A 26,228-nucleotide genomic window follows, 5' to 3' on the forward strand; every position below is an offset into this window, starting at 1 on the left:
GAAAGTCTCCATAACCCATAATGATTTCCTTCACTTGAGCGGCGGGAGTGAGCCAGACGACCTCATTAGGAGTGAGGGCCATAATCCGCTGCGAGTAGGACCAGTTCTCCGAGTTATCATGGAAGGAACTCGGAAGGTGCGAAATAAACCACCTATACAAAAGAGATATGCAGCAAAGAATATACCCTCGGCCCTTGAGAGTCCTGTCATGAATGGCGTGGTAGGTATCTGCTAGCAAAGTAGGAACCGGGTTCTTGGAATGGAAGACCTCGATAGCATTCATGTCCACGAAGTTGTCGAGGTTCGGAAAGAGAATGAGCCCGTAGATAAGCAAAGCAAGAATAGCCTCGAGTGTATCCTGACGAGTAGTACCGAGATTAGCCTGATCAAGAAGATACTTCGAAGTGAACCCCCGGATGTGAGACTTGGTAATAAGATGGTTGGAGACGTCAGAAGTCTTGAGGTAGAGATCCTTAGCAATAACCAGAGGAGTAAGAGAAGTCCCGGGACCGGCGAAAGGTGTCTTCTCGGCTATAGGTAAACCCACTAGATCGGAGTAAGCCTCGAGAGTAGGAACCAACTGGAAGTCCGGGAAAGTGAAGCAACGGAAGCTTGGATCATAAAATTGCACTAGAGTGTGCACTAGCTTCTCGTCCACATCGGTTCGGAGCAAAGTAAGCAATCCCCCATATCGGAGTCGGAACCCTGTTTGACTCTTGACCTTGAGTGCCAACTCTCTCAAACTAACCAAATCCACCTCCTTGAACTTGTAGCACTTAGTCTTCTTCATACCTGTGATTATTTACAAAAATTTCCATTTGTTTAAACCCTTCGATGAATGCATGAAAAATGTTTATGCATGAATGCATGTATGCATGATTGTGTTGTTAAAGAACAAAGTGGGTTGAGTTTCAAAGTAACGGGGTCACGGATGGACACGGCGTCCGGTGAACTAAGGCTTTGGATAGTAGTAACCAAGGTTCTAACACAGTTCCCAAACTGCAACCTCTCTCACATATATCATGGTAGTACAGGACGACACCCGTTCCATGATTATTTGTGAGAAGGTCTAGTTTGAGTGTAGTATCGCGTGACGACTAAAGTTTGAGACAACACTCAATTTAGCCACCGCACTACGTCCTAAAAAGGCTAGGATGGGTTTGGTAACTACGGTTCATAGCTTCGTCGAACAATTGAAAGTGAAGTGCCTAAGCATGACAACACACGCCGACAATATCACCTTCAAAATGCCTCAGCTATGTGAGATTGATCGCATAATCCAATACACGAGGCAACCCCCGGATCGAATTGTCGATTATATCTCTACCTAAACATAAGTTCACTCAGCCCGGGTATAGGACTTTTGATATTCTCACCCCACACGTCAAATGAAAATAAACAAGTATTCATATGCAAGTAATAAAACAAAGCGTAAGTATAAACTAAGGAAAACTAGGCGCGACCCGCTAAAAAGAATCCCCAGTGAAGTCGCCATTTCTGTTATCATGGTTTTTGGGTGCCAAGCCATTAATTGGACTTGAACCTTTCGACCGTTGATATCTCTCTTTTTCTTGGGAAGGGTAAAAGGAGAAAAACCCTTAAAAAGTTCTAGATTCGGGGGTCGTTTTCGCTACGGGAAGGTGTTAGGCACCCGGAGCGATTATGGTATTCCATAAGAACCGCTCTCCTAAGTTTATTTCTACGCTTTAATTTTATTGTTTATTTGTAAAAAAAGGGGAGGTGTGATTAGTCAAGAATGGGGGTGAGAAGAAATGGAATTTGATTTTTACTTCGGCTTGGATGAGTTTTGACTCATTGCCTACGTACCCTTTTAAGGGATCAAAACCGTTCGTAGTTCATTCTCAAAAAGGTTTTGTTTTTGTTGGTTGATTTTAAGTTTGAAAAGAGATTTTGAAGAATAGAGATGAGAGGCCTCAAGGGCATAAGGTTTGGAAAGTGTGAGGTGGAATTAGTCATTTTGCTAAATGAAGTCTAAGTATGGTTAAAGTTCATTAAAGGTTTTACTTAAGAAAAATAAAAGGGAAAAGTTATTGGAGTTTTGACTCCATTTTTTATGAAAATATTTGAAGTGAATTTATTTGCATATTTTTGGAAAAAATTGGATTTTCTCTAAGTGTTCGAAACTAAGCGTTCATCTAATCATGCAATCCTAGCCATACATCTATGCATACAATCCTAAGCATACATCTAGGGTGAGTGTGTGCGTGCCGGTGCGTCATAGTGTCCATAGTCCATATTACAAAAATTGCCTAAATACATTCTATGGCCCCTTTGCCAAGCTACAAACCAATGATAACAAATTACACCACCAAATGAATTAAAACTTGCAAAAGTAAATGCTAAGCTAAAGAAGGTGGAGGAGGTGGTGAAATGCTATGAAATGTATGGCACATGAGATGAAATAGTTAGTAAAACAAAGCATAGAGTAAAGGAAATGCACAAGACAAAATAATATTGAAAAGGGAGGAAATGAAAAGAAATTAATAAAGTGTCAAAAGTACGCATGAAAGTGAAGGTGAAAAACACAAGAAGGGGGGGTTGAATTGTGTTTTCTTTTTCTCTTAATAAATACTTCTTCTGATAAAACTTCAGAAGCAGTTTGTTTGCTTCTGATGAAATGATCAGAGTCAGATTGCAGCGGAAAAGAACAGAGCAGAGAAAAGAAAGACAAAGACACAAGCAGTTATCCTGGTTCCTTCCACAACACGGAAGTAGTCCAGTCCCCCTTGCACTTCCAAGGAGATTTCACTATAATCACAAAGATTACAACTGCTCAATACTTTCAAAGTATGAGACTTCACAAAACAATGCTCAAGCACACAAGCAAGAGTCTTCCAATGCTCAAGCACTAAGCAAGAGACTTCTAATGCTCAAGCACGCAGGCAAGAGACTTCTAATCAAACAAAAATACAGAGAATTGAGTTTGAATTGAACACTTGATATACAATCAGTGGTGTTCACAATACAATACAGAAAAGACTCTAGACTTTGAATTTCTAAGATGTATCAAATCAGTGCAGAAATTCAGTGTGCTTTGTAGAATCAAATTGACAGAGTTTTGGCGCTTTTAAACTTATGTATCTCTCTCTTATCTTCAAGTCTTCACTCCTTTTTATAGAGGCGTGAAAGAGACGTTGAGATAATCAGCACGTCTAAAGAGTCGTTTGAAATCCTTTGATTATCCACCAGTGATCCTTTGCCTGATTTGGGTGTAGTCCTTTGAAGAATAAACTTCAAATTCATTCCCATCTTGAGTGTACAAATTCTGCAGGCATGGCTGTTGTTTTGTCTTGTAGCGTAGACAGAAAACAGAGTAGTGGAGGTAGTGGTTGTACACTTGTACTTTGTCAACTCTATTAACGAGAGACAAGAGCTTAGTGCTATCCATATATCCGTTGATACCTCCCTTTCAATTCTTCGTTCTTCTTTGATAAGACTGAATTGAGAATCAGCAACTTTGAATCTTCAGTTTGATTAAAGGATCAAAAGTAGCTTCTGGTGAAGATATTGCTTCTGATGAAAACTTTTGCTTCTGATGACTTTCTGCTTCTGATGACGTCATCTCTTCAGGAGCAGTTTAGCTTCAGGAGCAGTTTTCTTCAGATGCTCAGAATTTCTTTTTCTTTCCATTGTTCTTCCAAGACCTATTGAAATAACTTGAGTAGCCTTTGGTCCTGTACACTTGAACAATTATTAGTAATAACCAATTGACAATTTTTAATACCTTGTTATCATCAAAACTTAATAAGGTTCATTGTGAAACACATTTTGTTCCAACAATCTCCCCCTTTTTGATGATGACAAACAATAGTATTTAAAATGTTCAATTGTTGTTGATCTAATTAATAAGTTGACTACTGGGACAGAGGTTTGTAAGCTCCCCCTGAGTCTAATAGTTCTTTAAGGTGAGGTTTGTAAGCTCCCCCTAAGTTCTATTCTTATTAATTAAATTTCAATAAAATACTTATAAAATCAAATCAGAAGTATTTAAAAGAAATTTAGAAGTGGTTATAGTAGGGCTCAGTGCCTTAACAAATACTATACATTTACTCCCCCTTTTGTCATCAACAAAAAGAATAGAAACAAAAGAAAGAGTATCAGAGCCAAAACAAAACAAAAGAATAAACATATAATCTTTCAGAGCAAGCAGCATTGAAAACAGTAAATATCATCAGAGTTAAAGCTTGTAAAACATATTGAAGGTGAAAAAGCACAAGATCCAGAAACAATGATAATATATATAATGAAAGATTAAGATACAAAGACACAGCTACTAAGAACAAAAGTAAAAAACAAGCTAGAGTTGGGTGTGCAACTAAGGTTGGGCTTGCTTATACAACTGTTCTAAGAGATACTTGATCTGATCATCCTTCTTCTGAAGTAGCTCATCCTTTTCCCTCATTCTTCGTTTAAATCCAGCCTGAATTCTAGCAGCCCTAGTGATGTACTCTTCTTCTGGATAGAAAGGAGTGATGTCCAGCAGAGGCACAAAATTCAGCTCTTTCTCCTTAGCTGCTTCATGCATATCTTCCAAAAGCTTCTTCAGCATAGCAGAGTGAGATGACACACATTTAGTTCTAAGCTGATCCAGCAGCTCATCAAAGCTCTTCTGTAGATCCATCCACTGATCATAATAGTGAATAGGAGGTGCAGGAACTGTTCTGCGAAGAATCAGTGCCTAAATCTCATCACTAAGTCTAATCAGCTGTTCCTCTATATACTCAGACTCCAGGATATGGTCAGGGATGGGTGAAGGTTCAGTTTGAGTTGTATGTGATGTGGAAGGTTTGTCAGAGGTTAAGTCTATTATAGTGGGTGAGTCTGGTTGTTGTTGTTGTTCTGTTGTTTGGTCAGAAGTTGTTTGGTCAGGAGCAACTTGTTCAGAAGCAGTTTGCTCCTGAACAGTTTGCTCAGGGATGGTTTGGGTTTCTGTTTGGGTTTCTGTTTGGGTTTCCAAGACAGTCTTCTCAGAAACTGTCTTAGAGGCCTTAGTGGGTGTTGGTTGCATTTCACCACCTAGATGTTTTTCTAAGTTGTGAAGGGTTGAGGATTCTTGGTGTTGGGGGGTTTCTGAAGTAGTTGCATCTGAAGCTACTTCAGAGGCTTTTTGTGTGGTTGAGTTATGTGGTGAGTTTGTTGTAGGTTCTGGGTTGGGTTGAGGTTGTTGTACACTAACAGGTTCAGGATTATCTGGATAGAGTGGATGAGTAGGAGGCAAATTGAATTTCTCACAAAGTTTAATTCTATTCTTAGAAAATTCTATTTGAGTTTGCTCCCAGTCAAGTGTTCCTAAATCTGTTAGTTTGGTAGGTTTGGTTTTTAGAAGCTTGTCTATGTGTTGGCTAAGGGGTTGGTCATCTGATTCTGTGGATGATGAAGAGGGTGAAGAGGGTAGAGATGGAATCTGAGTATTAGTTGGAGCGTTAGATGGATTACCTGAAGACTGAGCTTCTGGATGAACTGCTTCTGGAGCTTCTGAAGCTGGTTCTGATGAAGTTGCTCCTGAAGCTTGCTTATTCTTCAAGGCTTGAGAAAGCAGAGTTGCTCCATACTGAACTGTTTCTTGCTCTAACTCAGAAGCTAAAGCAGCAATGTCAGGAGTAGGCACATACCCTGCAGCCTTGAGACGCTCATCCCTTTCTTTTTCATACAAAATCTTCATCCTTTTCTTTTCTGCTATCTTGGATGCAGAAACCTCCCTAGTATACTGCCTCATTTCTTCAGTCATTTCAAAACTGGGCATGACTATGGGCTCAGAAGTTGCAGTCCTTTTTGCCTTCTTGGGGCTTGAGTCTTCATCCCAGTTCTCTTCCAGTTCTTTCAACATTTCTTCCCTTCTTCCTTCAGCTGTCTTCAGATTTCTTGTTAAATTAGACCTCTTCCTTTTGATGGTCTGAAGAGCAGCTTCTCTTTTATTTTTGGGACTTGAAGGCTTTTCAGAAGCAGCTTGATCAGAAGCAGCTTGTTCAGAACCAGCTTGTTCAGAAGCAGGCTGTTCTGCTGTTTCTTGAGTACTCATTGTCCTTTTTCTGATAAGAGGGACATCATCCAAATCCTCCACTTCCTCAAGAATGGTGGACATAGCAGATTTTTCCTTCTTAGCTTTCTTATGCTTCTGAGCACCCACCTCAGTAGCATCTTCAGCAAGGTATTCTTCCTTGGTGATCTGCTTCTTTTTAGATTTTCTGCCTTTGGCCACAGGCAGATCACCACCATACATTTCTTCTGGGATATCTTTCAGGCTGATTTTCTTGTTGTAGCTCTTGTAGTAGTCCAAGATGTAGGCCCTCTGCACATCCAGGGGATCTTTCTTGCAGATAGGGATGTGATGAGTGACTAGATCAGATATGACATCAGATTCATGCATATCTGTATCTAGTTTCTTGCAAGTTGAAATTAGCCTCATCTTGACTAGAGTTGCCCCATTGATTATTTTTCCTGTGACTGCTCCCAGCTTCTGATTATCATAAATACCCACGTCTTTCAGGGCACTTAGGAGTCCTCCTTCTTGAAAGATTATGGAGAGCAGCCTTCCATAGGGAACAAACTTCCTGTTCTCCATCTGGCTCTTCTTGAGTTCCTTGATCATGTATTTAAACATATACTTGGGAACGTTCATTGTTGTTTCCTGAGAGATGGTGTGATGCAGAAAGACTTTGTGACCAAGTGAAGGTTGATCATTTCCTCCACCTTTGGGAAAAATGTTTTCATTTTGGATCTTCAGCAGCATTTTCTTTTCCATGCTTAAGGTGCTGTAAGGCTTAGCATCCTTTGATCCGTAGATAGTGTTGTTTACTATCTCCTTCCATGGGCTTGTTCTGGGGTTAGGAATCTCTTCTCCATCGTATGTCCCAGAAGCATCCCTTCTCATGGCTTGAGCAATCACATGCTCATTGATTGTTACAGGAATCCCCATGACGTTTGATCTAATCTCAGTCCCAGTGAAGGCGAGTAGACCCATTTCTTCTCTGGTTTTTCCCTCCAAAGTAGGATCAACCAGAATCATCTGAGCTTCTTCCTGTTTAGCAGCAACTTTGTCAAACACTGAAGCTCTTACCCAGAATTGTCTGACAAGCACTTCATAAGTAGGACCGTTGAGAAGACTGAAGTAACTCATCAGCTTCTGCTTTTTGTAGAATCTTACCAAGTCGCATCCATGATGAGTTAGAGAAGTGAAATCCACTGGATTTTCCGCTTGAATGATTAGATCCCATTCCTCAATCGACATAGTTCTTCCTTTGATTTCATAAGCAGGAGTATCTATATCCATATTCGATGAAGAACCACCGGCAGAACTTGAAGATGCCATTGATATGAAGTGGTTTTAGGGTTCTAAAGAGTTTTTGAGAGGATGAGAGAATGCGTTTACTTTCGCAGAGGGTTAAGACGAAAAATAGAAAGTGTTTGTTGTGAAGTGAGTAGTGTGTGAATTGACTTAGTGTTTTTATTAAACCGTTTGCAATTCAATAGAGACAAACAAACATAGCATTAATGACAAATTGGGGGCGCGTGTAAGTATGTTAAAAAGCGAATAAAACATCATTGCCCTTTTTGTTATACTCCAATACAAATAGACCACGTCAGAGACTCTTCAGAAAACTACCTTTTGGGTAATGGGACAGCTGTTACATAAAGTAACTGCCAACGATCCCACTAGCCAAGCTATTCAGAAGCAAAGAATAACACTTCTGAAGTTTTAGTGCTGACGTCATATTCAGAAGCACATTTTCCTCAGAACCTCAGTTAAGAGCTTCTGATGAACCAAAATGCTTCTGAATAAACTTCAGAACCAAACTTCTTATTCAGAGGCAAGCAATTTTTCAATCAGACACAAAATGCATGTTCAAATTTTTCTTAATAAAATCAAATCTTTCAACAGACAAAGGTTTTGTAAATATATCAGCCCATTGATGTTCAGTATCAATGAATTGTATATCTAAAATCCCTTTTTGAACATAGTCTCTGATAAAATGGTGTTTGATTTCAATATGCTTGGCTCTTGAATGTAGAATTGGATTCTTTGACAAACAAATAGCAGCAGTATTATCACAGTAAATGGGAATACTGTTAGCATTGATCTGATAGTCTTCCAACTGATGTTTCATCCAAAGTAGTTGTGTGCAGCAACTTGCAGCTGAAATGTACTCTGCTTCTGCTGTAGACATAGCAATAGTTGCTTGTCTTTTGCTTGCCCAGGATATCAGATTCTCTCCCAGGAATTGACAATTTCCACTGGTTGATTTTCTTTCAATCCTATCACCAGCATAATCAGCATCACAGAATCCAATCAACTTATAATCTAGGGATTTCCTATACAGGAGTCCAAGATTAGTTGTTCCTTTCAGATACCTGAAGATTCTCTTAACTGCAGTTAAATGAGATTCTCTAGGATCTGATTGAAATCTTGCACACAAGCATACACTGAATAAAATATCAGGTCTAGATGCAGTGAGGTATAACAGAGAACCAATCATACCTCTGTATAGCTTCTGGTCTACTACTGTTCCAGTATCTTCTTTGCTTAAGGTGCAGGTTGGATGCATTGGAGTGTTCATCATTTTACAGTCTTCTAGCTTGAACTTCTTCAGAAGCTCCTTTGTATATTTTGTTTGATGAACATATACTCCTTCTTTACTTTGGTTGATTTGAATTCCCAGAAAGAATTTCAATTCTCCCATCATACTCATTTCAAATTCATCCTGCATTAACTTAGAAAATTCTTTGCAAAGAGATGCATTAGTAGAACCAAATATTATATCATCAACATATATTTGCACAATCAAAATATCTTTCTTAAGAGTCCTTCTGAAGAGTGTTGTGTCAACTTGTCCTCTTTCAAAATCATTTTTAATTAAGAAATTACTTAGTCTATCATACCAAGCTCTGGGAGCTTGTTTCAAGCCATATAGTGATTTCTTAAGTTTATAAACATGGTCAGGATGCTTAAGATCCTCAAACCCAGGAGGTTGTTTAATATACACTTCTTCTTCAATGACACCATTAAGAAAGGCACTTTTGACATCCATTTGATATAATATTATGCCATGATTAATTGCGTAGGATAGAAGTAACCTGATTGCTTCCAATCTTGCAACTGGAGCAAATGTTTCAGTGTAATCAATGCCTTCTTGTTGACTGTAGCCTTGAGCAACAAGTCTGGCTTTGTTTCTGGTTACTTCTCCTTGTTCATTCAGCTTGTTTCTGAATACCCATTTTGTTCCAATAATGTTCTTCTGAGAAGGTTTGGGTACCAGATCCCACACATCATTCCTTTGGAATTGATTTAGCTCTTCTTGCATAGCTAATATCCATCCATCATCTGAGAGAGCTTCTTCAACAGTTTTGGGCTCAATTATTGAAAGCAGTCCTATTAATGACTCTTCTTGTCTAAAATGTGATCTTGTTCTTCTAGGACTATCTTTGCTTCCAATGATTAGCTCCTCAGGATGTGAAGATTTGTGCTTGAATTTAGGTTGTATAACCTGCTGAGTGTTATCTTGAAAGTCCTCAGAAGCAATTTCATTCTGTACTTTTGAGCTAGGTTCTGCTTCTGAATTAGACTCAGCTTCTGGAGTGATTTCAGCTTCTGGACTAGATTCAACTTCTGTATACTTTTCAGAGTCAGAAGGTTGATCAGATTCTGACGCATCTTCAGAATCAGTTGTACCTGCATTACTTTCACTTTGCTCTGAAGTTTTACTTCCAGGCTCTCTATCATCAAATTTTACATGCATAGATTCTTCAACACATTGTGTTTCTGAATTATACACTCTGTATGCCTTTGACCTTTCAGAGTAACCTAAAAAGATTCCTCTTTGAGCCTTGGCATCAAATTTCTTCAGATAGTCTTTAGTGTTTAAGATGTAACAGGTACATCCAAACTGATGAAAGTAAGAGATATTGGGTCTTCTTCCTTTAAAGAGTTCATATGCTGTTTTCTCCAACATAGGTCTGATATAGATCCTATTTTGAATATAACATGAAGTATTGACTGCTTCTGCCCAAAAATGTTTAGCTAAGTTGTTTTCATGGATCATGGTTCTGGCCATTTCTTGTAAAGTTCTGTTCTTTCTCTCTACAACCCCATTTTGTTGTGGAGTTCTAGGAGAAGAAAACTCATGGAGAATCCCATGTTTTTCACAAAAAAGTTCAAATGGCTCATTTTCAAATTCTCCACCATGATCACTTCTGACTTTCAAAATTTTCAATTCTTTTTCAGATTGTATTTGAGTGCAGAAGCTGCTAAACACTTCACATGCATAGTCTTTACTTTTAATGAATTTTACCCAAGTCCATCTGCTGTAATCATCAACAATGACTAATCCGTATTTACTTCCATATAAAGATGCAGTGTTAACTGGACCAAAAAGATCAATATGGAGTAATTCTAAGGGTCTGGAGGTTGATACAATGTCTTTAGATTTGAAAGAACTTTTCACAATTTTCCCTTTCTGACATGCACCACAAAGTGCATCTGAATGATAATCAATGTTAGGCAATCCTTTGACCAGTTGTAACTTGCTAATTTTAGAAATTAATCTCCAATTAGCATGTCCCAACCTTTTATGCCATACCCATTTTTTATCATTCATTGACAGAAGGCAAACTACCTTCTGATCAGCCAGATCAGAGAAATTTATTTTATAGACATTCTCAACTCTCTTTCCCTTGAATGTAATGGATTTGTCATCCTTGTTAACTAGTGTGCAGTTGGTCTTACTGAACGTTACATCATACCCATTGTCACAAAATTGACTTATGCTCAATAGGTTATGCTTCAGACCATCTACTAGCCACACATTATTAATTGAGATGGAGGAATTACCAATAGTACCTGTACCAATGATCTTTCCAGTTTGGTTGCCACCAAACTTCACTTCTCCTCCATCTTTCATTGTAAGGGTAAGGAACAAAGCTTTCTCTCCAGTCATGTGCCTTGAACATCCGCTGTCTAGGTACCATGACCTTTGTTTCTCTCTTGCCCTTAAGCACACCTGCATTTTTGGCCAATTCAGATTTAGGTACCCATATCTTCATGGGTCCTTTTGGGTTAGCTTTGGAGGTTTTACTTTTCCTCCCTTGTACCTTAGGGTGAATGCTGAGTGGCTTCTGATCATTCAATACTTTAGGTTTGACACCTTTTGGTATTGTTTTCTCAGAAGCAGTAGCTGCTTTGTTCTTCTGATCCTTTTGTTTTGGAATTTTAGATTCTGGTTTAATCAGATTCTGATGAACAGGTTCTGATCTTTTCAGAATTTTAATCTTTTGACTCTTAGGATCAGATTTTGTCATTACCTTGATCTTAAGATTCTCTGGCTTTGATGTGATCTTAGCCTGTGAACCTGAAGCTTCAGGTTTTGACTGAACAGCAGTTATAGCATTTGTACCTTCAGGCACAAAGGTGGATTTCAATCCATCCTTGATACAATCACAGTAGCTCTTGAGACTGTATTCTTTGGATTTCTCCTCAGAATATCCAATCCCTTTGCCTTTGTTCTTGTATGTGCTGTAGATCATAGAAGCAACTTTGCTTCTGTCTATTCCAGCCATAATAAAATCATCCAAGGCAATCTCATGTTTATTGCCTGAACCTTTATCACATTTTTCTTGTAGCTTCTGACAAAGACTCTTGAGTCTATCTTCATATGTTGTTGATATGAGGTTAAACCCTTTGAGTTCTTCTTCAGAAGCTTTCAGTTCCAATAGAGTTGACTTTTGTTGTTTCATCAAATCAACATATTTTTCTTTTAAATCTGTCAACTCATTGGTTCTGTGTTCAAACAGTGATAAAAGTTCTTTTAGAGAATCAACAAGTTCTTGTCTAGGGATTTTGGAATATACCTCATTTTCATCTTCTGAATCTGATTCAGCTTCTGATACTGCTTCTGATGATACTGTTGCCACTAACCCAACGGCTGCCTTAGCATCATCATCAGCTTCTTCTTTATCAGAACCAGATTCACTATCCAAATCTTCCCAGGTCGCCATCAAGCTCCTTTTGATTTGCTTTCTGAATTTACTGGAGTTGAAGCTTGATTTCTTGGATTTGCCTTTAAACTTCTCCTTCTGAAGATCAGGGCAATCAGCAATGAAATGACCAGGCTTCTTACAATTGAAGCATCCCTTCTGATCTTCTTTCTTGAAGTTCTTGTAGCTACCTCTCTTGCTCAAAAATTTCTTCTGCTTCCTTGCCAGATACTCAAGTTTGTTGGACAGCATAGCCATCTTTACAGATTGATCTTCATCAGAATCTCCATCAGGTGATTCTTCTTCAGATTCACTGGCTTTGTAGGCTTTGGAAGACTTTGAGGTCTTTCCTTTAGATGGTAAAGCAATGGATTTACTCTTCTTAGAGGTTTCATGCTCATTTAAACTCATTTCATGCACTTTGAGTGAGCTAACAAGATCTTCAACACTTAAAGTATTTAGATCCTTAGCTTCCTCAATAGCAGTTACTTTGGGTCTCCATCTTGAAGGTAAGCTTCTCAAAATCTTACTAACATGATCAGAGGCAACATAGCTTTTCTTCAGTATTTGCAATCCAGAAACTAAAGTTTGAAATCTTGAGTACATTTCTTCTATACTCTCATCATCCTTCATTCTGAAAAGTTCATACTGATGAACTAGCATCAAAGCTTTAGCCTCTTTTACTTTCTTGCTGCCTTCAAAGTTTGCACATAGAGAAGCAAACATAGCCTTCGCAGTAGATTTGTCACTCATTTTCATGTATTCGGTGCGAGGTATAGAAGCCACAATGATTCCTCTTATCTTGTGATGTTTCTTATAAAGCTTCTTCTGAGCAGGAGTATGTATTCTTCTGTCTATAGCAGCTCCTTCTTCATCCAAATCCAGATCATCAACTCCATCTTCCAGTATATCCCATAGCTCTTCATCCAATCCCATGATAAAGCTGTACATATTAGTTTTCCACCATGAAAACTCTTCTGGATCTCCATTAAACTTTGGAGCTTTTCCAGAGTCTGTTTTCTTGTCAGCAGTATCATAGTCATGCTTGACACTTGTGTATTTTGTAGTAGTTGATTCCTCATCTCCAGACATGTTTTTCTAATAGATCTTGAACTGTAACACGGTTAAGTGCTGTGATAACAGAGCAAGCTCTGATACCAATTGAAGGTGAAAAACACAAGAAGGGGGGGTTGAATTGTGTTTTCTTTTTCTCTTAATAAATACTTCTTCTGATAAAACTTCAGAAGCAGTTTGATTGCTTCTGATGAAATGATCAGAGTCAGATTGCAGCGGAAAAGAACAGAGCAGAGAAAAGAAAGACAAAGACACAAGCAGTTATCCTGGTTCCTTCCACAACACGGAAGTAGTCCAGTCCCCCTTGCACTTCCAAGGAGATTTCACTATAATCACAAAGATTACAACTGCTCAATACTTTCAAAGTATGAGACTTCACAAAACAATGCTCAAGCACACAAGCAAGAGTCTTCCAATGCTCAAGCACTAAGCAAGAGACTTCTAATGCTCAAGCACGCAGGCAAGAGACTTCTAATCAAACAAAAATACAGAGAATTGAGTTTGAATTGAACACTTGATATACAATCAGTGGTGTTCACAATACAATACAGAAAAGACTCTAGACTTTGAATTTCTAAGATGTATCAAATCAGTGCAGAAATTCAGTGTGCTTTGTAGAATCAAATTGACAGAGTTTTGGCGCATTTAAACTTATGTATCTCTCTCTTATCTTCAAGTCTTCACTCCTTTTTATAGAGGCGTGAAAGAGACGTTGAGATAATCAGCACGTCTAAAGAGTCGTTTGAAATCCTTTGATTATCCACCAGTGATCCTTTGCCTGATTTGGGTGTAGTCCTTTGAAGAATAAACTTCAAATTCATTCCCATCTTGAGTGTACAAATTCTGCAGGCATGGCTGTTGTTTTGTCTTGTAGCGTAGACAGAAAACAGAGTAGTGGAGGTAGTGGTTGTACACTTGTACTTTGTCAACTCTATTAACGAGAGACAAGAGCTTAGTGCTATCCATATATCCGTTGATACCTCCCTTTCAATTCTTCGTTCTTCTTTGATAAGACTGAATTGAGAATCAGCAACTTTGAATCTTCAGTTTGATTAAAGGATCAAAAGTAGCTTCTGGTGAAGATATTGCTTCTGATGAAAACTTTTGCTTCTGATGACTTTCTGCTTCTGATGACGTCATCTCTTCAGGAGCAGTTTAGCTTCAGGAGCAGTTTTCTTCAGATGCTCAGAATTTCTTTTTCTTTCCATTGTTCTTCCAAGACCTATTGAAATAACTTGAGTAGCCTTTGGTCCTGTACACTTGAACAATTATTAGTAATAACCAATTGACAATTTTTAATACCTTGTTATCATCAAAACTTAATAAGGTTCATTGTGAAACACATTTTGTTCCAACAGAAAGTGGTTATAGAATTCTAGTACATACATGACCCCTAATTCCTTCATTATGACAAATTTTAGAGGTCTTGTTTGGTGTCGAAATGAGGGAAAATAGGACACGTTTTATGCTAGAATTTATAGCACACTTTCACAATATTTTAGCACTTCACTAACTAGTAAAAGTGCATGTTAATTGCAAAGCAAAGAGGGAAGTAAAAACACTATACACAAGCAGCAACTTGCACCCATAACCAGTGATAAATTCATCACAAAAATTGCATCTTAAGAACTCATATCACATGTCAACGTTTTCATGAGGAATATACTACTAAAATGCGCAAAATTATGCCTAAGCACTCTAATTAACCAAGAAATATCACATACTCTCTTTTATCATTTTAAAACCATTGAGAAGTATCAAAAAGGCATGAAAATTCATCAAGAAATATGTGATAATTTTTGGAGATTTTTTAGAGCAAATTTAAGCATGCAGAGGTCCAAACAGCAAAGAAACATGGTGCAAATAGCAAAAAAAACAGCAAAAATTGAAAATAATAGGCCCAAACCAAAATCAGAAAGCCTGGAAGCACAGGAAGCGTTAGATTGATCTGAAGGCTGAGAATGAGAGAGTAAAACCGAAAATAAAACCGGACCGGTTTAAATCTCTATATATATCTGTGAGATCCGGTTTTTTTCATTTGTTACTCCTCTTTCTCTTTCTTCTCTCTTTTAGAGAGAGAAGCTCCACCTTCTCTCTAACTTTCCGGTCATCTTCTCCAGTTGGCATGGCTTTTCCGGCGCGGCGGACGGCGGTGGCGCCTCCGCGCCGGAGTTCGAAACTGCTCCGATTCAAATTTTTTTTACGTTTTTAAACATCCTTTTTTACGTATTACTCGAATCCGAGTTTAGATTTTTCAAAAGAGCTTTGAATCGGAGTAGATCTAAACTTGAACCTTGATGAAAAAACTTAAGAAAACGGAAAGGAAAAGGGGGAGAACGACGGCGGTTACCTCGCGATTGCGGTGACTCTTGGCTTGGCGTTGTTGCTTCGTGTTCTTTGCGTTCTTCACGTTCTTCACGTTCTTGTGGCTCCGCGTGTTTGCTTGCTGGTTGCTTGCTTGCGTGCGTGCTGCTTGCTTGCGTGTTGCTTGCTTGCGTGCGCGATTGCTTGCTGTTTCTTTGGTTCTGTCTTCTTCTCCTTCCTCTGTGCAGATTCGGTTTGCCTTCTTCTTCTCCCACCGTGATCGGTGCTTGAGTTCTTCACTTCCGGTGAGGAATTCGCACCTTGTATTGCGGTGGAATCGATTCGATGATGAAGATTCGTACACGAATCTCTGAGAATTTCTGATGAATTTTCGGTTTTGGTTCTTGTGTTCTTGGTGGATCTGTTTTTTGATCTAACAGAATGGAGAGAGAAAGTTTGGATCTGTTTGTGATGTGGCACTGTGTGAATGGAATCCCTGAAAAAATCTGACACTGTTTCCCTTTTATATGCTGCCATGTGTACCTGAACCAATAAAAAAGTGACATCTGGACTGGACTAAAATTTGTGCGAAAATTTGGACCAAAATGCCCTTTGGGGCGTTTCTGCAAAAAAAAATGATAATAAAAGGACTGAAATGCAATTTTTAGAAACTTTTGGACTTAAATGTAATTTTTAAAAATAAAATTGGACTAAAAAACAAATTTGATAAAACGTAAAGCGAAACAAAAATAAAATTGACAAAACGGACTAAAACGAACCAATGGCCTAAATGAGGTACTTCAAAGTAACCTCTCTATGCCAAAATTTTGTGTGAAATGACCAAAATGCCCCTAGGGCTAAAAATGACCTAAACAGATTCAAATTGGCTTGACACTGACTCAGATGCAAACTTGAGATGAAATGTTAAAAATGAATTTGAAACGACTCAGGGACAGTCACAAGGATGAAAATGGGTCCCACTGCAGGAAATGACCAAAATACCCTTCTGTATGACTTTTTTGCAAATTTTGAAATAAACTGAGGTAAAAACAATGTAATGATTCAGAGACACTTTTGAATGACTTACAAGACAAGTAAAGACATTTCAAAAGGTTTTATGCAAGAAAAACACAGGTAAAATTGTGATTGAAAATACTGCGAGGCAGAGACAATTTGAACTATGCAGTTGAAATTTGATAATTGACAAAGTTTGAAATGAAATTGGGCCCAGTATTTTTAGGTCCAAAAACAGGGTATAACAATCACCTTCAATGATTTCTTTAGCCATTTTCTTTGCCTTCCAAGCTACATGGAAAGATACACCCACTGAATGTTTCCTCCTCAAGTCCTTCATTATATCTTTGACAGGCATATCACCAGTTGTCATTATCTTTGGAAGCACTTCCTTTGTCACCCACTTGGAAGTAGCAATTTTTTTTTTAATAGACTTGGCACATGTTTGGTTCCCACTTAATGTCTTTATTTTAAATGTGTGGCTGTCTGCCACTTTGCTATAATGAACCACATAATTGCATTTTATATCTTTACACACTGCCCTACATCTTTCCTTGTCCTGTTTCACAAACTTTATCTGTCTTAAGTTTAATACTGACCACTCACTAATTGCCTCCTTGAACTCTGCAATTGACTTAAAGTCCATACCAACTTTGAACTTATAGTCCTTTGTTAGTTCACCCATCTTAAATTCAGGGTATCTTGGCAATCCCTCATAATCAAAATCATCAAGGTCATCTGATAGTAATTCTTCACTAAGATAGTCCTTCTCCCATTCAGGGTCAGCATGTTGTTCTTGTTCAACAACCTTTGCTTTTTTCTTTGGTTTCCTAGGCTTATCAGGTTTATCATTTGAAGGTTTGTATGAATTATCAACAACACCATCCATATAATCATCACTGTATTCAAAACCTAGAGGGTTTTTATCATATGGCTCAAACCCATCCTCAAGACAAAGTGCCCTATCATCCTCACTGTCATCAAAGTGATCATATGCCTCATCCTCATCTTCATCACTACTACCTGAACCACCCTCATCCACATTGTCTTCATCAGGACATACCATAACTGCCTTTCCTTTCTCAATGTACCTATTGGCTTCTGAACTTTCAACTAATTCATTACCCTTGACACAGTTTGAGCTTTCACCTACTTGACTACTAATCACACAGTTTGGAATGTCTACTAACTGACTTGCTTCATCTACATCATGCTCAACAAATATGTTAGCAGCCCTGTTTTTTTTAACAGCATAATCCTTAATCTCAATTGCATCCTCATCTAATCTTATGATCCTAAAGTCAACATCCTCATCAGGCATCCACCACAACCTATATGGCTTTTTAACCTCCAAATCTCATTCTACAATACCACATATTTCAAAAAAACTCCACTTCTCAATATCTAAACCTTCAAATAGTTTTACATTCCCCCCACTGTAATTGATTAACCAATCCCTAACAAAACGTCCTCCATAGTGAACTGAAACGGATATAGACATTCTGAAACAAAAATACACTCACTCAGCAACACAACAATGGTACAAAAATACACCACACTAAGCATGCGAAAATAGAAACCCACATGTTTTTTATCATCTATTTCACGGAAAAAACAAACAAAAATTACATATTTATACCAACAAACGAAGGTACCTGGGTTTTTCTTCTTCACGATACCTTTCTACAACGAGTTCGATTTAGTGCTTTGCGTTCCAATAGAGATTCCAACACCAATTTTCGGACCCGATCGAGTTCCAATCGAAATCTTCTCACCAATTTTCCCCAATTCGCGTTTCAACCCTAAACCCTAGAACATTTTCCCCCCAATTTCGTGTTTCTGATTGAGAAGAGAAGAAGAAGTGAAGAAGGAAAGATGGAGGCAGGGGTAAAACGGTCATTGCGCGCGAAACCAGACTCATTAAGGGCAAAATGGTCATTTCCCTCGCCATCTGCTGATGTGTCCTGACAAAATCCCATTCACCAAGTGCCACGTAGCTAATTACCCTCCACCTCAGCAAATTTTTGTAATTAGGACAAATTTTCAAATGATTAGTAATTACAGGGGCAAAATGGGAGGATTAGTAAGCTCAGGGATGAAAAGTCAAATGGCCCATAATTACAGGGATGAAAAGCATATTTAAGCCCAAAACAATATACAAATTAAATAACATGCAAATCAGATACAACATAAGATGCAAACTAGAAGTAATCCAGTAGAAACCCAGAAGAACATCCTTACATAAAACAGTAGCAGATGAAAAGTCTAGGGGTGTTCAAATCCAAACCGATCCAAAATAAAACCGCAAACCAATCCAAAAAATCCGAAAACCGCAAAAAAACGAATATTTTTGGATGCGTTTAGATGTTGTTCTGCTAGAATCCATGTGTAGTTCTCTGATTTTTTTTTTTTTTCTGACCCTTTTGTCCAAAAAAATTTCAGGTCTGACCCCCTTTTTTTATTTTTTTAGTGAAAAAATTTCAATTTTGCTCCCAGGGGGAGTTGAACCAGGCACATATGGGACATTGTCATTCTATGTTGCCACTAAGCCAATGTACATTTAATGTTAATTTTTGCATCTAATAATATATATACCCTTTTTAAAACCAATTTCACACACCACAAACCATCCAGTTTTTCATTTTTGTTTTTTTTTATTGGATAATTTAGGATCTCCGACGAATATATATATATATATATATATATATTATTATCCGACAAAATATATATTTTTCACCGATAAATTATCCGACAAATGATATATATATTATTTCAAGATATATATATATATATATATATATATATATATATATATATATATATATATTCAAAATAAAATCTAGAATTTGTTCATATTGGAGTAATTTTTCAAAGTAAAATCTAGAATCCAATTAAAATTATAAAATCTCCTATATTTTTTTTTGTCAAATAGCCTAGTGGCTAGATAAATTCACCTTAAAATGAATAAGTGAGGTGTCCGTGCCCGGGGTTCGAACCCCGGTCCCTGCACATATTGTGCATTATCCCCTACCAAATGAGCTAAGCTCATGGGGACCCTATATTTTTTTTTTTTAAAAGACTTATATTAAAAAAACAAAAATGAATTTAAAAAATGGTATATATATTATTGGATGCGAAAATTAACATCAAATGTACATTGGCTTAGTGGTAACACAGAATGGCAATGACCCATATGCGCCTGATTCGATTCCCCATGGGAGCAAAATTGAAATTTTTTCACAAATAAATTAATATGTATTTTAATATGTATTTATAATGTACAATGTTGCCCAAAAAAGCAAAAAACGAAAAAAAAAAAAAATCGGTCCCGCCATTTCAAATGGCCCGAAATGGCGGGAATGACAAAAAAAAACTAAAAATAAAAAGCTGCCCAGTCACGATGTAACATGTGTCAGACCGGCGGTCAGTCCCGCCGTTTCAAAGGGGGTCAGACCTGAAATTTTTTTGGAGAAAAGGGTCAGAAAAAAGTTGCAAATCTCTACATTATTTCGACTTTTCAAAGAAAGTTGCAAATCTCTACCCGAAGTATACGACACTTCAATGCCAAGATTTTTAGTAAACTTCCAAAAATTAAACTTAAATTCAGTATCATGATGATACCACATATATTTAGGGAGAATGTAATGTAGATGAAATTAAAATAAAATAAAATTCTGTATTTTTTTAATTGATTTTGTGTACTTGTGCCACTTTATTCGAATTTATTTAATACACAAATATAAACAAAAATAAATAAAAGAACAAAATTGATGCAGATAAAATCTCATTTTATTATTATATCGATACATTTACAATAAGGTATGTTTCTTGTCTAGGGAAGGAGGACTGAGATAAAACTAAATCTACTTCAGAAAAATATGGAGGTGAAGGGGTAAAGCAAAATTTGTAAAGCTAACCCTCTTGGGGTAAAGCTAAATCTCTAGTGGTGCAAGGTGATGGGGGAGAAAGGGAAGGGGAAGGAGAAATAGATGGTGGGGGAGAAGGGGACTGGGGTAAAGTATGTTTCTTGTCTAATATAAAAAAGACCGTCAATGTCAACCTTGCACCAAACAAACTGCACTTTTTGTAGTGCGTTGCCATCTCCGTTAACCATTCATACAATCCTTGAAATTTTCAAAGAGGCCTCTTTATATGAAAGACCAAGGATGGAAAAACATTGTTGTTGTAGAAGGAAGAGGAGGGAGAGTGTGAGAAATGGTGAAGGTTGGAACATTATTTATAGGGGGAATGCAAGCCTAGGTTGTATCTAACCATTATGGTGAGTCAAAAATGTGTAAAAAAAGTGTTTTACCATCTGACCACCGTCCAAACCGTCTAAAAAACGTGTTTTATGTGGTGCAGAATGGTACTAGAGTTAACTCACGCCACCGGGCAAAGGTGCATGAGTTAACTCACGCAGCGTAAGTTAAGTCACGCATGAAGTACCCATCGTTAGTTAAGTCACACATGGATACTTTGATCATTTCAGTTGGGAGGGAGCATTTTTTTTATGGGAGAAGAGCATTTTTCTTATTTTTAGGACCCCTCAACATCTTTTAGGATTCCAATATTCAATGTTTACCTCCAATATATATGTCCAATTGATACGTCCTATGGAGTTTAAGAGTCATCTCTCGATCGCTCAGTTTCGGGAGTTATCTCCCGCAAGACTGTTTTATACTTCAAACACAACCACAACCACATTGAGTTGAATTTCTACTATATCAATTAAACTTTATGTTATGTTTATTATTTAATTAGTCAAATATATTATCTCTTCAATATTTTGCGAGCATTCACTACTACAAAAATGGGCTTATATAGCGCTTTTTTTGGCTTTAGCTAGCGCTTTACTGTAAATGGCGCTGATAAAGGTAATATAGCGTTTTTCTGTAAAAAGCGCTATCTAAAGTAGTGTTTAAATAGCGCTTTTGTCAAAAAAGTGCTAGCAAAGATTAACCTTAGATAGCGCTTTTAATAATAAACGCCATCTAAAAGGGGTTTAAAATAACGCATTCCCTTCAAACAATAGCGTTTATGTTTGAAAATGCTATGTAACATTAGGTTTAGATAGCGCATTTTGTCAAAAAGGGCCATCAAAGATAATCCTTAGATAGCGCTTACAATAATAAACGCCGTCTAAAATAACGTTATCACTAGTAAATAATAGCCTTTTTTGTTTTAAAAAGCTATGTAACACTAGGTTTATATAGCGCTTTAGGCATGAAAAAAGCACTAGGAAAAGCATTAAATATTTTTTTTTAGGACTTTTTTATTTTTACAGATAAGATAAAATAAAATATATATATATATATATATATAATTTTTCTAAGGGAAATATGTATATTTTTTGCACATTAAAATTGAGACTATTATTTATTAAATAAAACTTAAATATATCATAAAAAATGTATGTATATATAGCATAAATGTCATAAATGTATAGCCACTAATAAGGTAACATGGATATCTAAAAGTTACAACTAATTAATTAATATAAAGATCAAAATCTTCTGTGGTAGCATGTCTTCATCTATCTTCTTGGTTGTCTCAAAATTTTTATTCAAAAAAAGGAGGCAAATCAATATTCATTTCCAAATTTTGTTCACTTTCCACCACCTGCATATATATGGCAGAAATCCCCATTAAGCAATAAGCAACTATATTATATTAGAGACAAATTCAAAGTACTGCTGATCATAGTACAAATTAAAGCAAGATAATAACTAAAAACACTATCACTTCTAGCAAATATATTTTGAAACATGAAACTCACCCTTATCATAAAAATATCATATAAACAAAAGGCTCATCATGAACTGACACCATTCTTCTTGGATTTCTCTTAGTTTATCATTTGAGTATGTCACACACTTGAAACCCTCAATGTACTGCATATATTATAACAAAAAATAACCATGTTACTTAATAAACTTAAATAATATATACAAATATTATACTTTAATATAAAAAATAACATATACCAGCTTTGGAATCTCATTTAGTTTTGAAATGAGAATCTCTTTCATAAACCTCATCACAAAGTACCCGCAATCTATACCATTTTCTTGGCGAGGACACTACAAGAAATAAAATAAGTTTGTATAAATAAAATTATTTATATTATATTCATACACTAATTGTTTAAGGTTGTTATATGTTATATTATCAAACCTGTACACGGACCCATGATATGTTGTTAAATTATTCTTTGATACTTGAGCGTCCCTTGCAGAGCGAAATACCTTTAGAACTCTACAAAATATAATGTAAATTTAGATTACATACAACTGACCATATATATATATATATATATATATATATATATATACGTGTCAAACATACTCTTCATTTTTGGGTAATTCATATAGTCATTGAGTAATGGATCCATATAATATATGATATCCGATATGGGATTAATGACAAATAACACCCAATGTCCACTACACAAAATGTCAAAGTTAATTAGAAAATCTTCTATAAACGATGGTAAAAAGTGAGGAAAAAATATTCAAAAACAAAGTTTCAACGAAAATCTTACATAGGCTTATGTATATAAAATGGTAGAATAAATAACTAGCGCTCATCTTAACCATGTATTCTTTGACCAATTCTTGTTCTGCTTCAATTAACACCAAGGATATTCGATGGGGGATAAGAAGGAGAATTTCCTTGGGAAATCAGTGTCGCGCACAAACTTCTCATACAAGTACCTAGAATGAAAATGTAATATTAGATACTATATATTAAATGTTATACAAATAAAATAATTTGTTCGGTCAATTTAAAGTTATTCGGAGTACCTGATATATACGCAGACAACAGAGACACCTATTTCTGTATTTTCGAAAAACTCATAGTTACCTGACGCGTATCTGAGTTTTCCATTTGCACTTCCACCAATGATTTAAGAGCTGACACCCATGATGGACGACACTTTGTAGAGTTAGGCTTTTGATGTTTGGTTTTTGCAATATCTTGTTTTTGTTTTGTGATTGGAATATTGCTATGTCTACCCTTATTGGTGACTTCTTTCAACTTTTGTGCTTGAGACATATTTCTTGGTTTATCCTGGATGATTTTTGTGCCTTCATGCAATTTTTGTGTTTGAATCTAAAATATTAATTGTATAGTTAATTTAGTTAATTATTAACAAATGATTGAATAGCAAAATGAACATTTTTTGTGTATATCAATATACCTGTTTTTTTTAAGTGACCGACTCGTCACCCCTCCTAATCCCGTCATTACCATTGCCTTTATATGTTGCAGGAATCTATGTGAAATTGATGCAGTCAGTAATCAATTTATTTTTTACACATGAGTGGAGAAATAAAGGCTATCTTTGATTAGACACAGTATCACAACTTCCTAGAAGTACATATTCTGCCCTCATTTCAAAGAATCACAAACTATTGCTTCTCTTGAAAGATCAATCCTATACTTATCAGTACACACTATAAATGAGACTAGCTAGTTACTAACTAAAATTCTTTTTGAAACCTGCTAGGAGAAATAAGTTTGTTTCAAGTAGATAGCACTACACCTATAATTGCAACACACAGAGAAATAAATTGCAATCCGAATTGCACAATAATTCATGATATAGAAGTAAAATCATCGAACATAACTAATTCGAAAAGGAAAAATCATCACAACCATGTACAATGTACGACGTTGCTAAATGAAAGCAAGAGAAATTTACTTTACCTCAAGATTAAGGGAAATGAGGTTTCTTTGCCATGCCACATATGTTCCTATTGCATCTCTAACCAACCTTATATCAGCAACATCGTCAGGTATGGGCAACTCTGCATCCTGATCTAAAGCAACATCAATTGATACTTTCAAATAGCTATCAGGGAGTGGCTTATGGTGAAGTTTATCTCCCAAGATGTTGTGTACCATTCTCTTAGCGACTATGCGATAAGTAGGAGACAGCAAGTACAATGAACAAGGTGATATACCCTAAACCAATAGTCAACATAAAGCTATTAACAAATATAATTAGCAAATTACTAAATGAAATATATACAAGTAATTAATTAAATACCTCGTGAATATTCTTCAAAACATCAATGTTGGTACTATCTTTGTCATTAGGGATATGCATATCCTGTTGACTTCTTGAGATATCTTTTCCCCTTTCCTTTTTCAATTGATCAAGGTCAGATGATAGGTTTTGAATAATGGCCAATAATTCTCTAGTACTGGGATTTTTTTCACTTTTCTTTTGACTTTTATTAAGAACTGTTTGAGTGACCCCCAACCCCATACCCCTTACACGACCAGAATACTCACGGACATTTAATGTTTTGCTAAGTATGTCCCTACAGCTAGAAGTTTGAGAAGATTGAGATAGAGTCACCTGGAATAATATATGGTAGTACGAAAAAAAATAAGATTGTCATAAAAAAATTTCACAAGTTTTATATGAAGTAACAATAAATTTTCAGAATCAAATTAAATAAAAATAATACTTATACATTCTTCATATACTTTCTGGACAGTTTCATCAACTGTTTCATCCTTCTTCACACGCCCTTCCCTCCACCTTAAACAATCATCAATGTCCTCTTCTTTAGATTTAGTCTCTACTAGCTACAAAATGACAAAAAATGCTTACCAATTAGAAGTATTGTTACATCTAATACGTCATGCTATGGTTTTTGATTAGATATATATACTCAATATTTTTTGTGTTAAGCGAGCATATCCCATACGCCCCCTGAGGTATGGGTATTGCGGGTTTAACGCTCTCTTTCTATTTGTTTCACTCAATTCATGTACATACAAGTAACATTATCAAAATATGATATTCAATTATATATATAATATAATATAATATCATAAAAAACATAATATCATAAAAAACATTTTTCAATAAATTATTCTAACTTTAAATTCAGGAGTATTCGGTTTAGCTTTAAAAGTCTCCCATTCCTCCAGAGATATCAAGCTAAAATGAAAGGCTCATCTTCGTACCCCACTCTATTAAGATCCACCTTCAAAAAACCATTCTCATCATTCCGAACACCATTTTTATTATCAACCCACGTACACCCAAATACAGGAACTCGAAACATTGTGTAATCAAACTCCCGAATGCACTTGATAACCCCAAAATATGATAGATTTGTGTATGTTGGGTTTGTCTCCTCGGCACTTGAGATGTGCATCGATTCAGCTACTAGGGTGACACCACTATTTTGCATAGTGCTTTTATCATCTTGTTCTTTGGTATAAAATGTGTAGCCGTTAATTGCATATCCAGTGTAAGAATAGACATGTGAATTGGGACCACGTGATAAGAATGCCAATCGTTCTGAAACTGAAGCAGGATCTTCAGACAACTTCGAATAAATATGATTTTTAAACCATGTTACAAAATTTCGATTGTGTTCCCGTGCTATCCAATTTTCACTTCTATTTGGGTTCAAAGTATTCAGTACATCCTTGTATTTTTTAACATACGGCTCAACCTCATCATCATTGTGCAAAATATATAATTGTACTTGCTCCAATTCAGTCTTCGATATTGTCACTAGTTTTTTTCCACGTAACCCTTTTCCAGTTATTCTTTCTGACGTATGAGACGTATTAGGAAGTCCAATGGATTCAAAGTTGGACAAATATTCAGTGTGAAATTCAATAGCTTCTTCAACGATGTACCGTTCAACAATACAACCCTCTGGCCGGCTTCAATTTTTCACATAGCCTTTTAATATTTTCATATAACGCTCAGTAGGGTACATCCATCTCATATAAGCCGGTCCACACATTTGTGTCTCTTTCACTAGATGAATAGTTAGATTAACCATAATGTCAAAAATGAGGGTGGGAAGTAC

The 26,228-nt window shown here is 36.4% G+C and overlaps 1 protein-coding gene and 2 long non-coding RNA genes across 3 annotated transcripts in view; all 3 read right to left on the reverse strand.

Moving 5' to 3' along the window:
* LOC120576999 (uncharacterized) overlaps positions 1 to 17,701 on the reverse strand; it is a 32,231-nt gene extending 14,530 nt beyond the window's left edge. The window contains exon 1 of the mRNA XM_039827884.1: positions 16,617 to 17,701. Coding sequence (XP_039683818.1) covers positions 16,617 to 17,701 — 1,085 coding nt within the window. The remainder of the gene's footprint in view (positions 1 to 16,616) is intronic.
* A 4,469-nt stretch (positions 17,702 to 22,170) lies between these two features.
* On the reverse strand, positions 22,171 to 22,472 carry LOC120576838 (uncharacterized). The gene is made up of 2 exons (XR_005642909.1): positions 22,365 to 22,472; positions 22,171 to 22,271 (listed from the first exon to the last, which is right to left on the reverse strand). It is a non-coding gene; the product is annotated as an uncharacterized lncRNA (long non-coding RNA).
* Positions 22,473 to 22,560: 88 nt separating this feature from the next.
* Positions 22,561 to 24,742, reverse strand: LOC120577179 (uncharacterized). Its single transcript, XR_005643228.1, has 7 exons — positions 24,434 to 24,742; positions 24,091 to 24,348; positions 23,582 to 23,656; positions 23,184 to 23,493; positions 22,922 to 23,093; positions 22,713 to 22,823; positions 22,561 to 22,635 (listed from the first exon to the last, which is right to left on the reverse strand). It is a non-coding gene; the product is annotated as an uncharacterized lncRNA (long non-coding RNA).
* Between the last annotated feature and the right edge of the window lie 1,486 nt (positions 24,743 to 26,228).

The sequence above is a fragment of the Medicago truncatula genome, chromosome 7 (genome assembly GCF_003473485.1).
Source record: "Medicago truncatula cultivar Jemalong A17 chromosome 7, MtrunA17r5.0-ANR, whole genome shotgun sequence".
In the NCBI taxonomy this organism is placed as follows: domain Eukaryota; kingdom Viridiplantae; phylum Streptophyta; class Magnoliopsida; order Fabales; family Fabaceae; genus Medicago; species Medicago truncatula.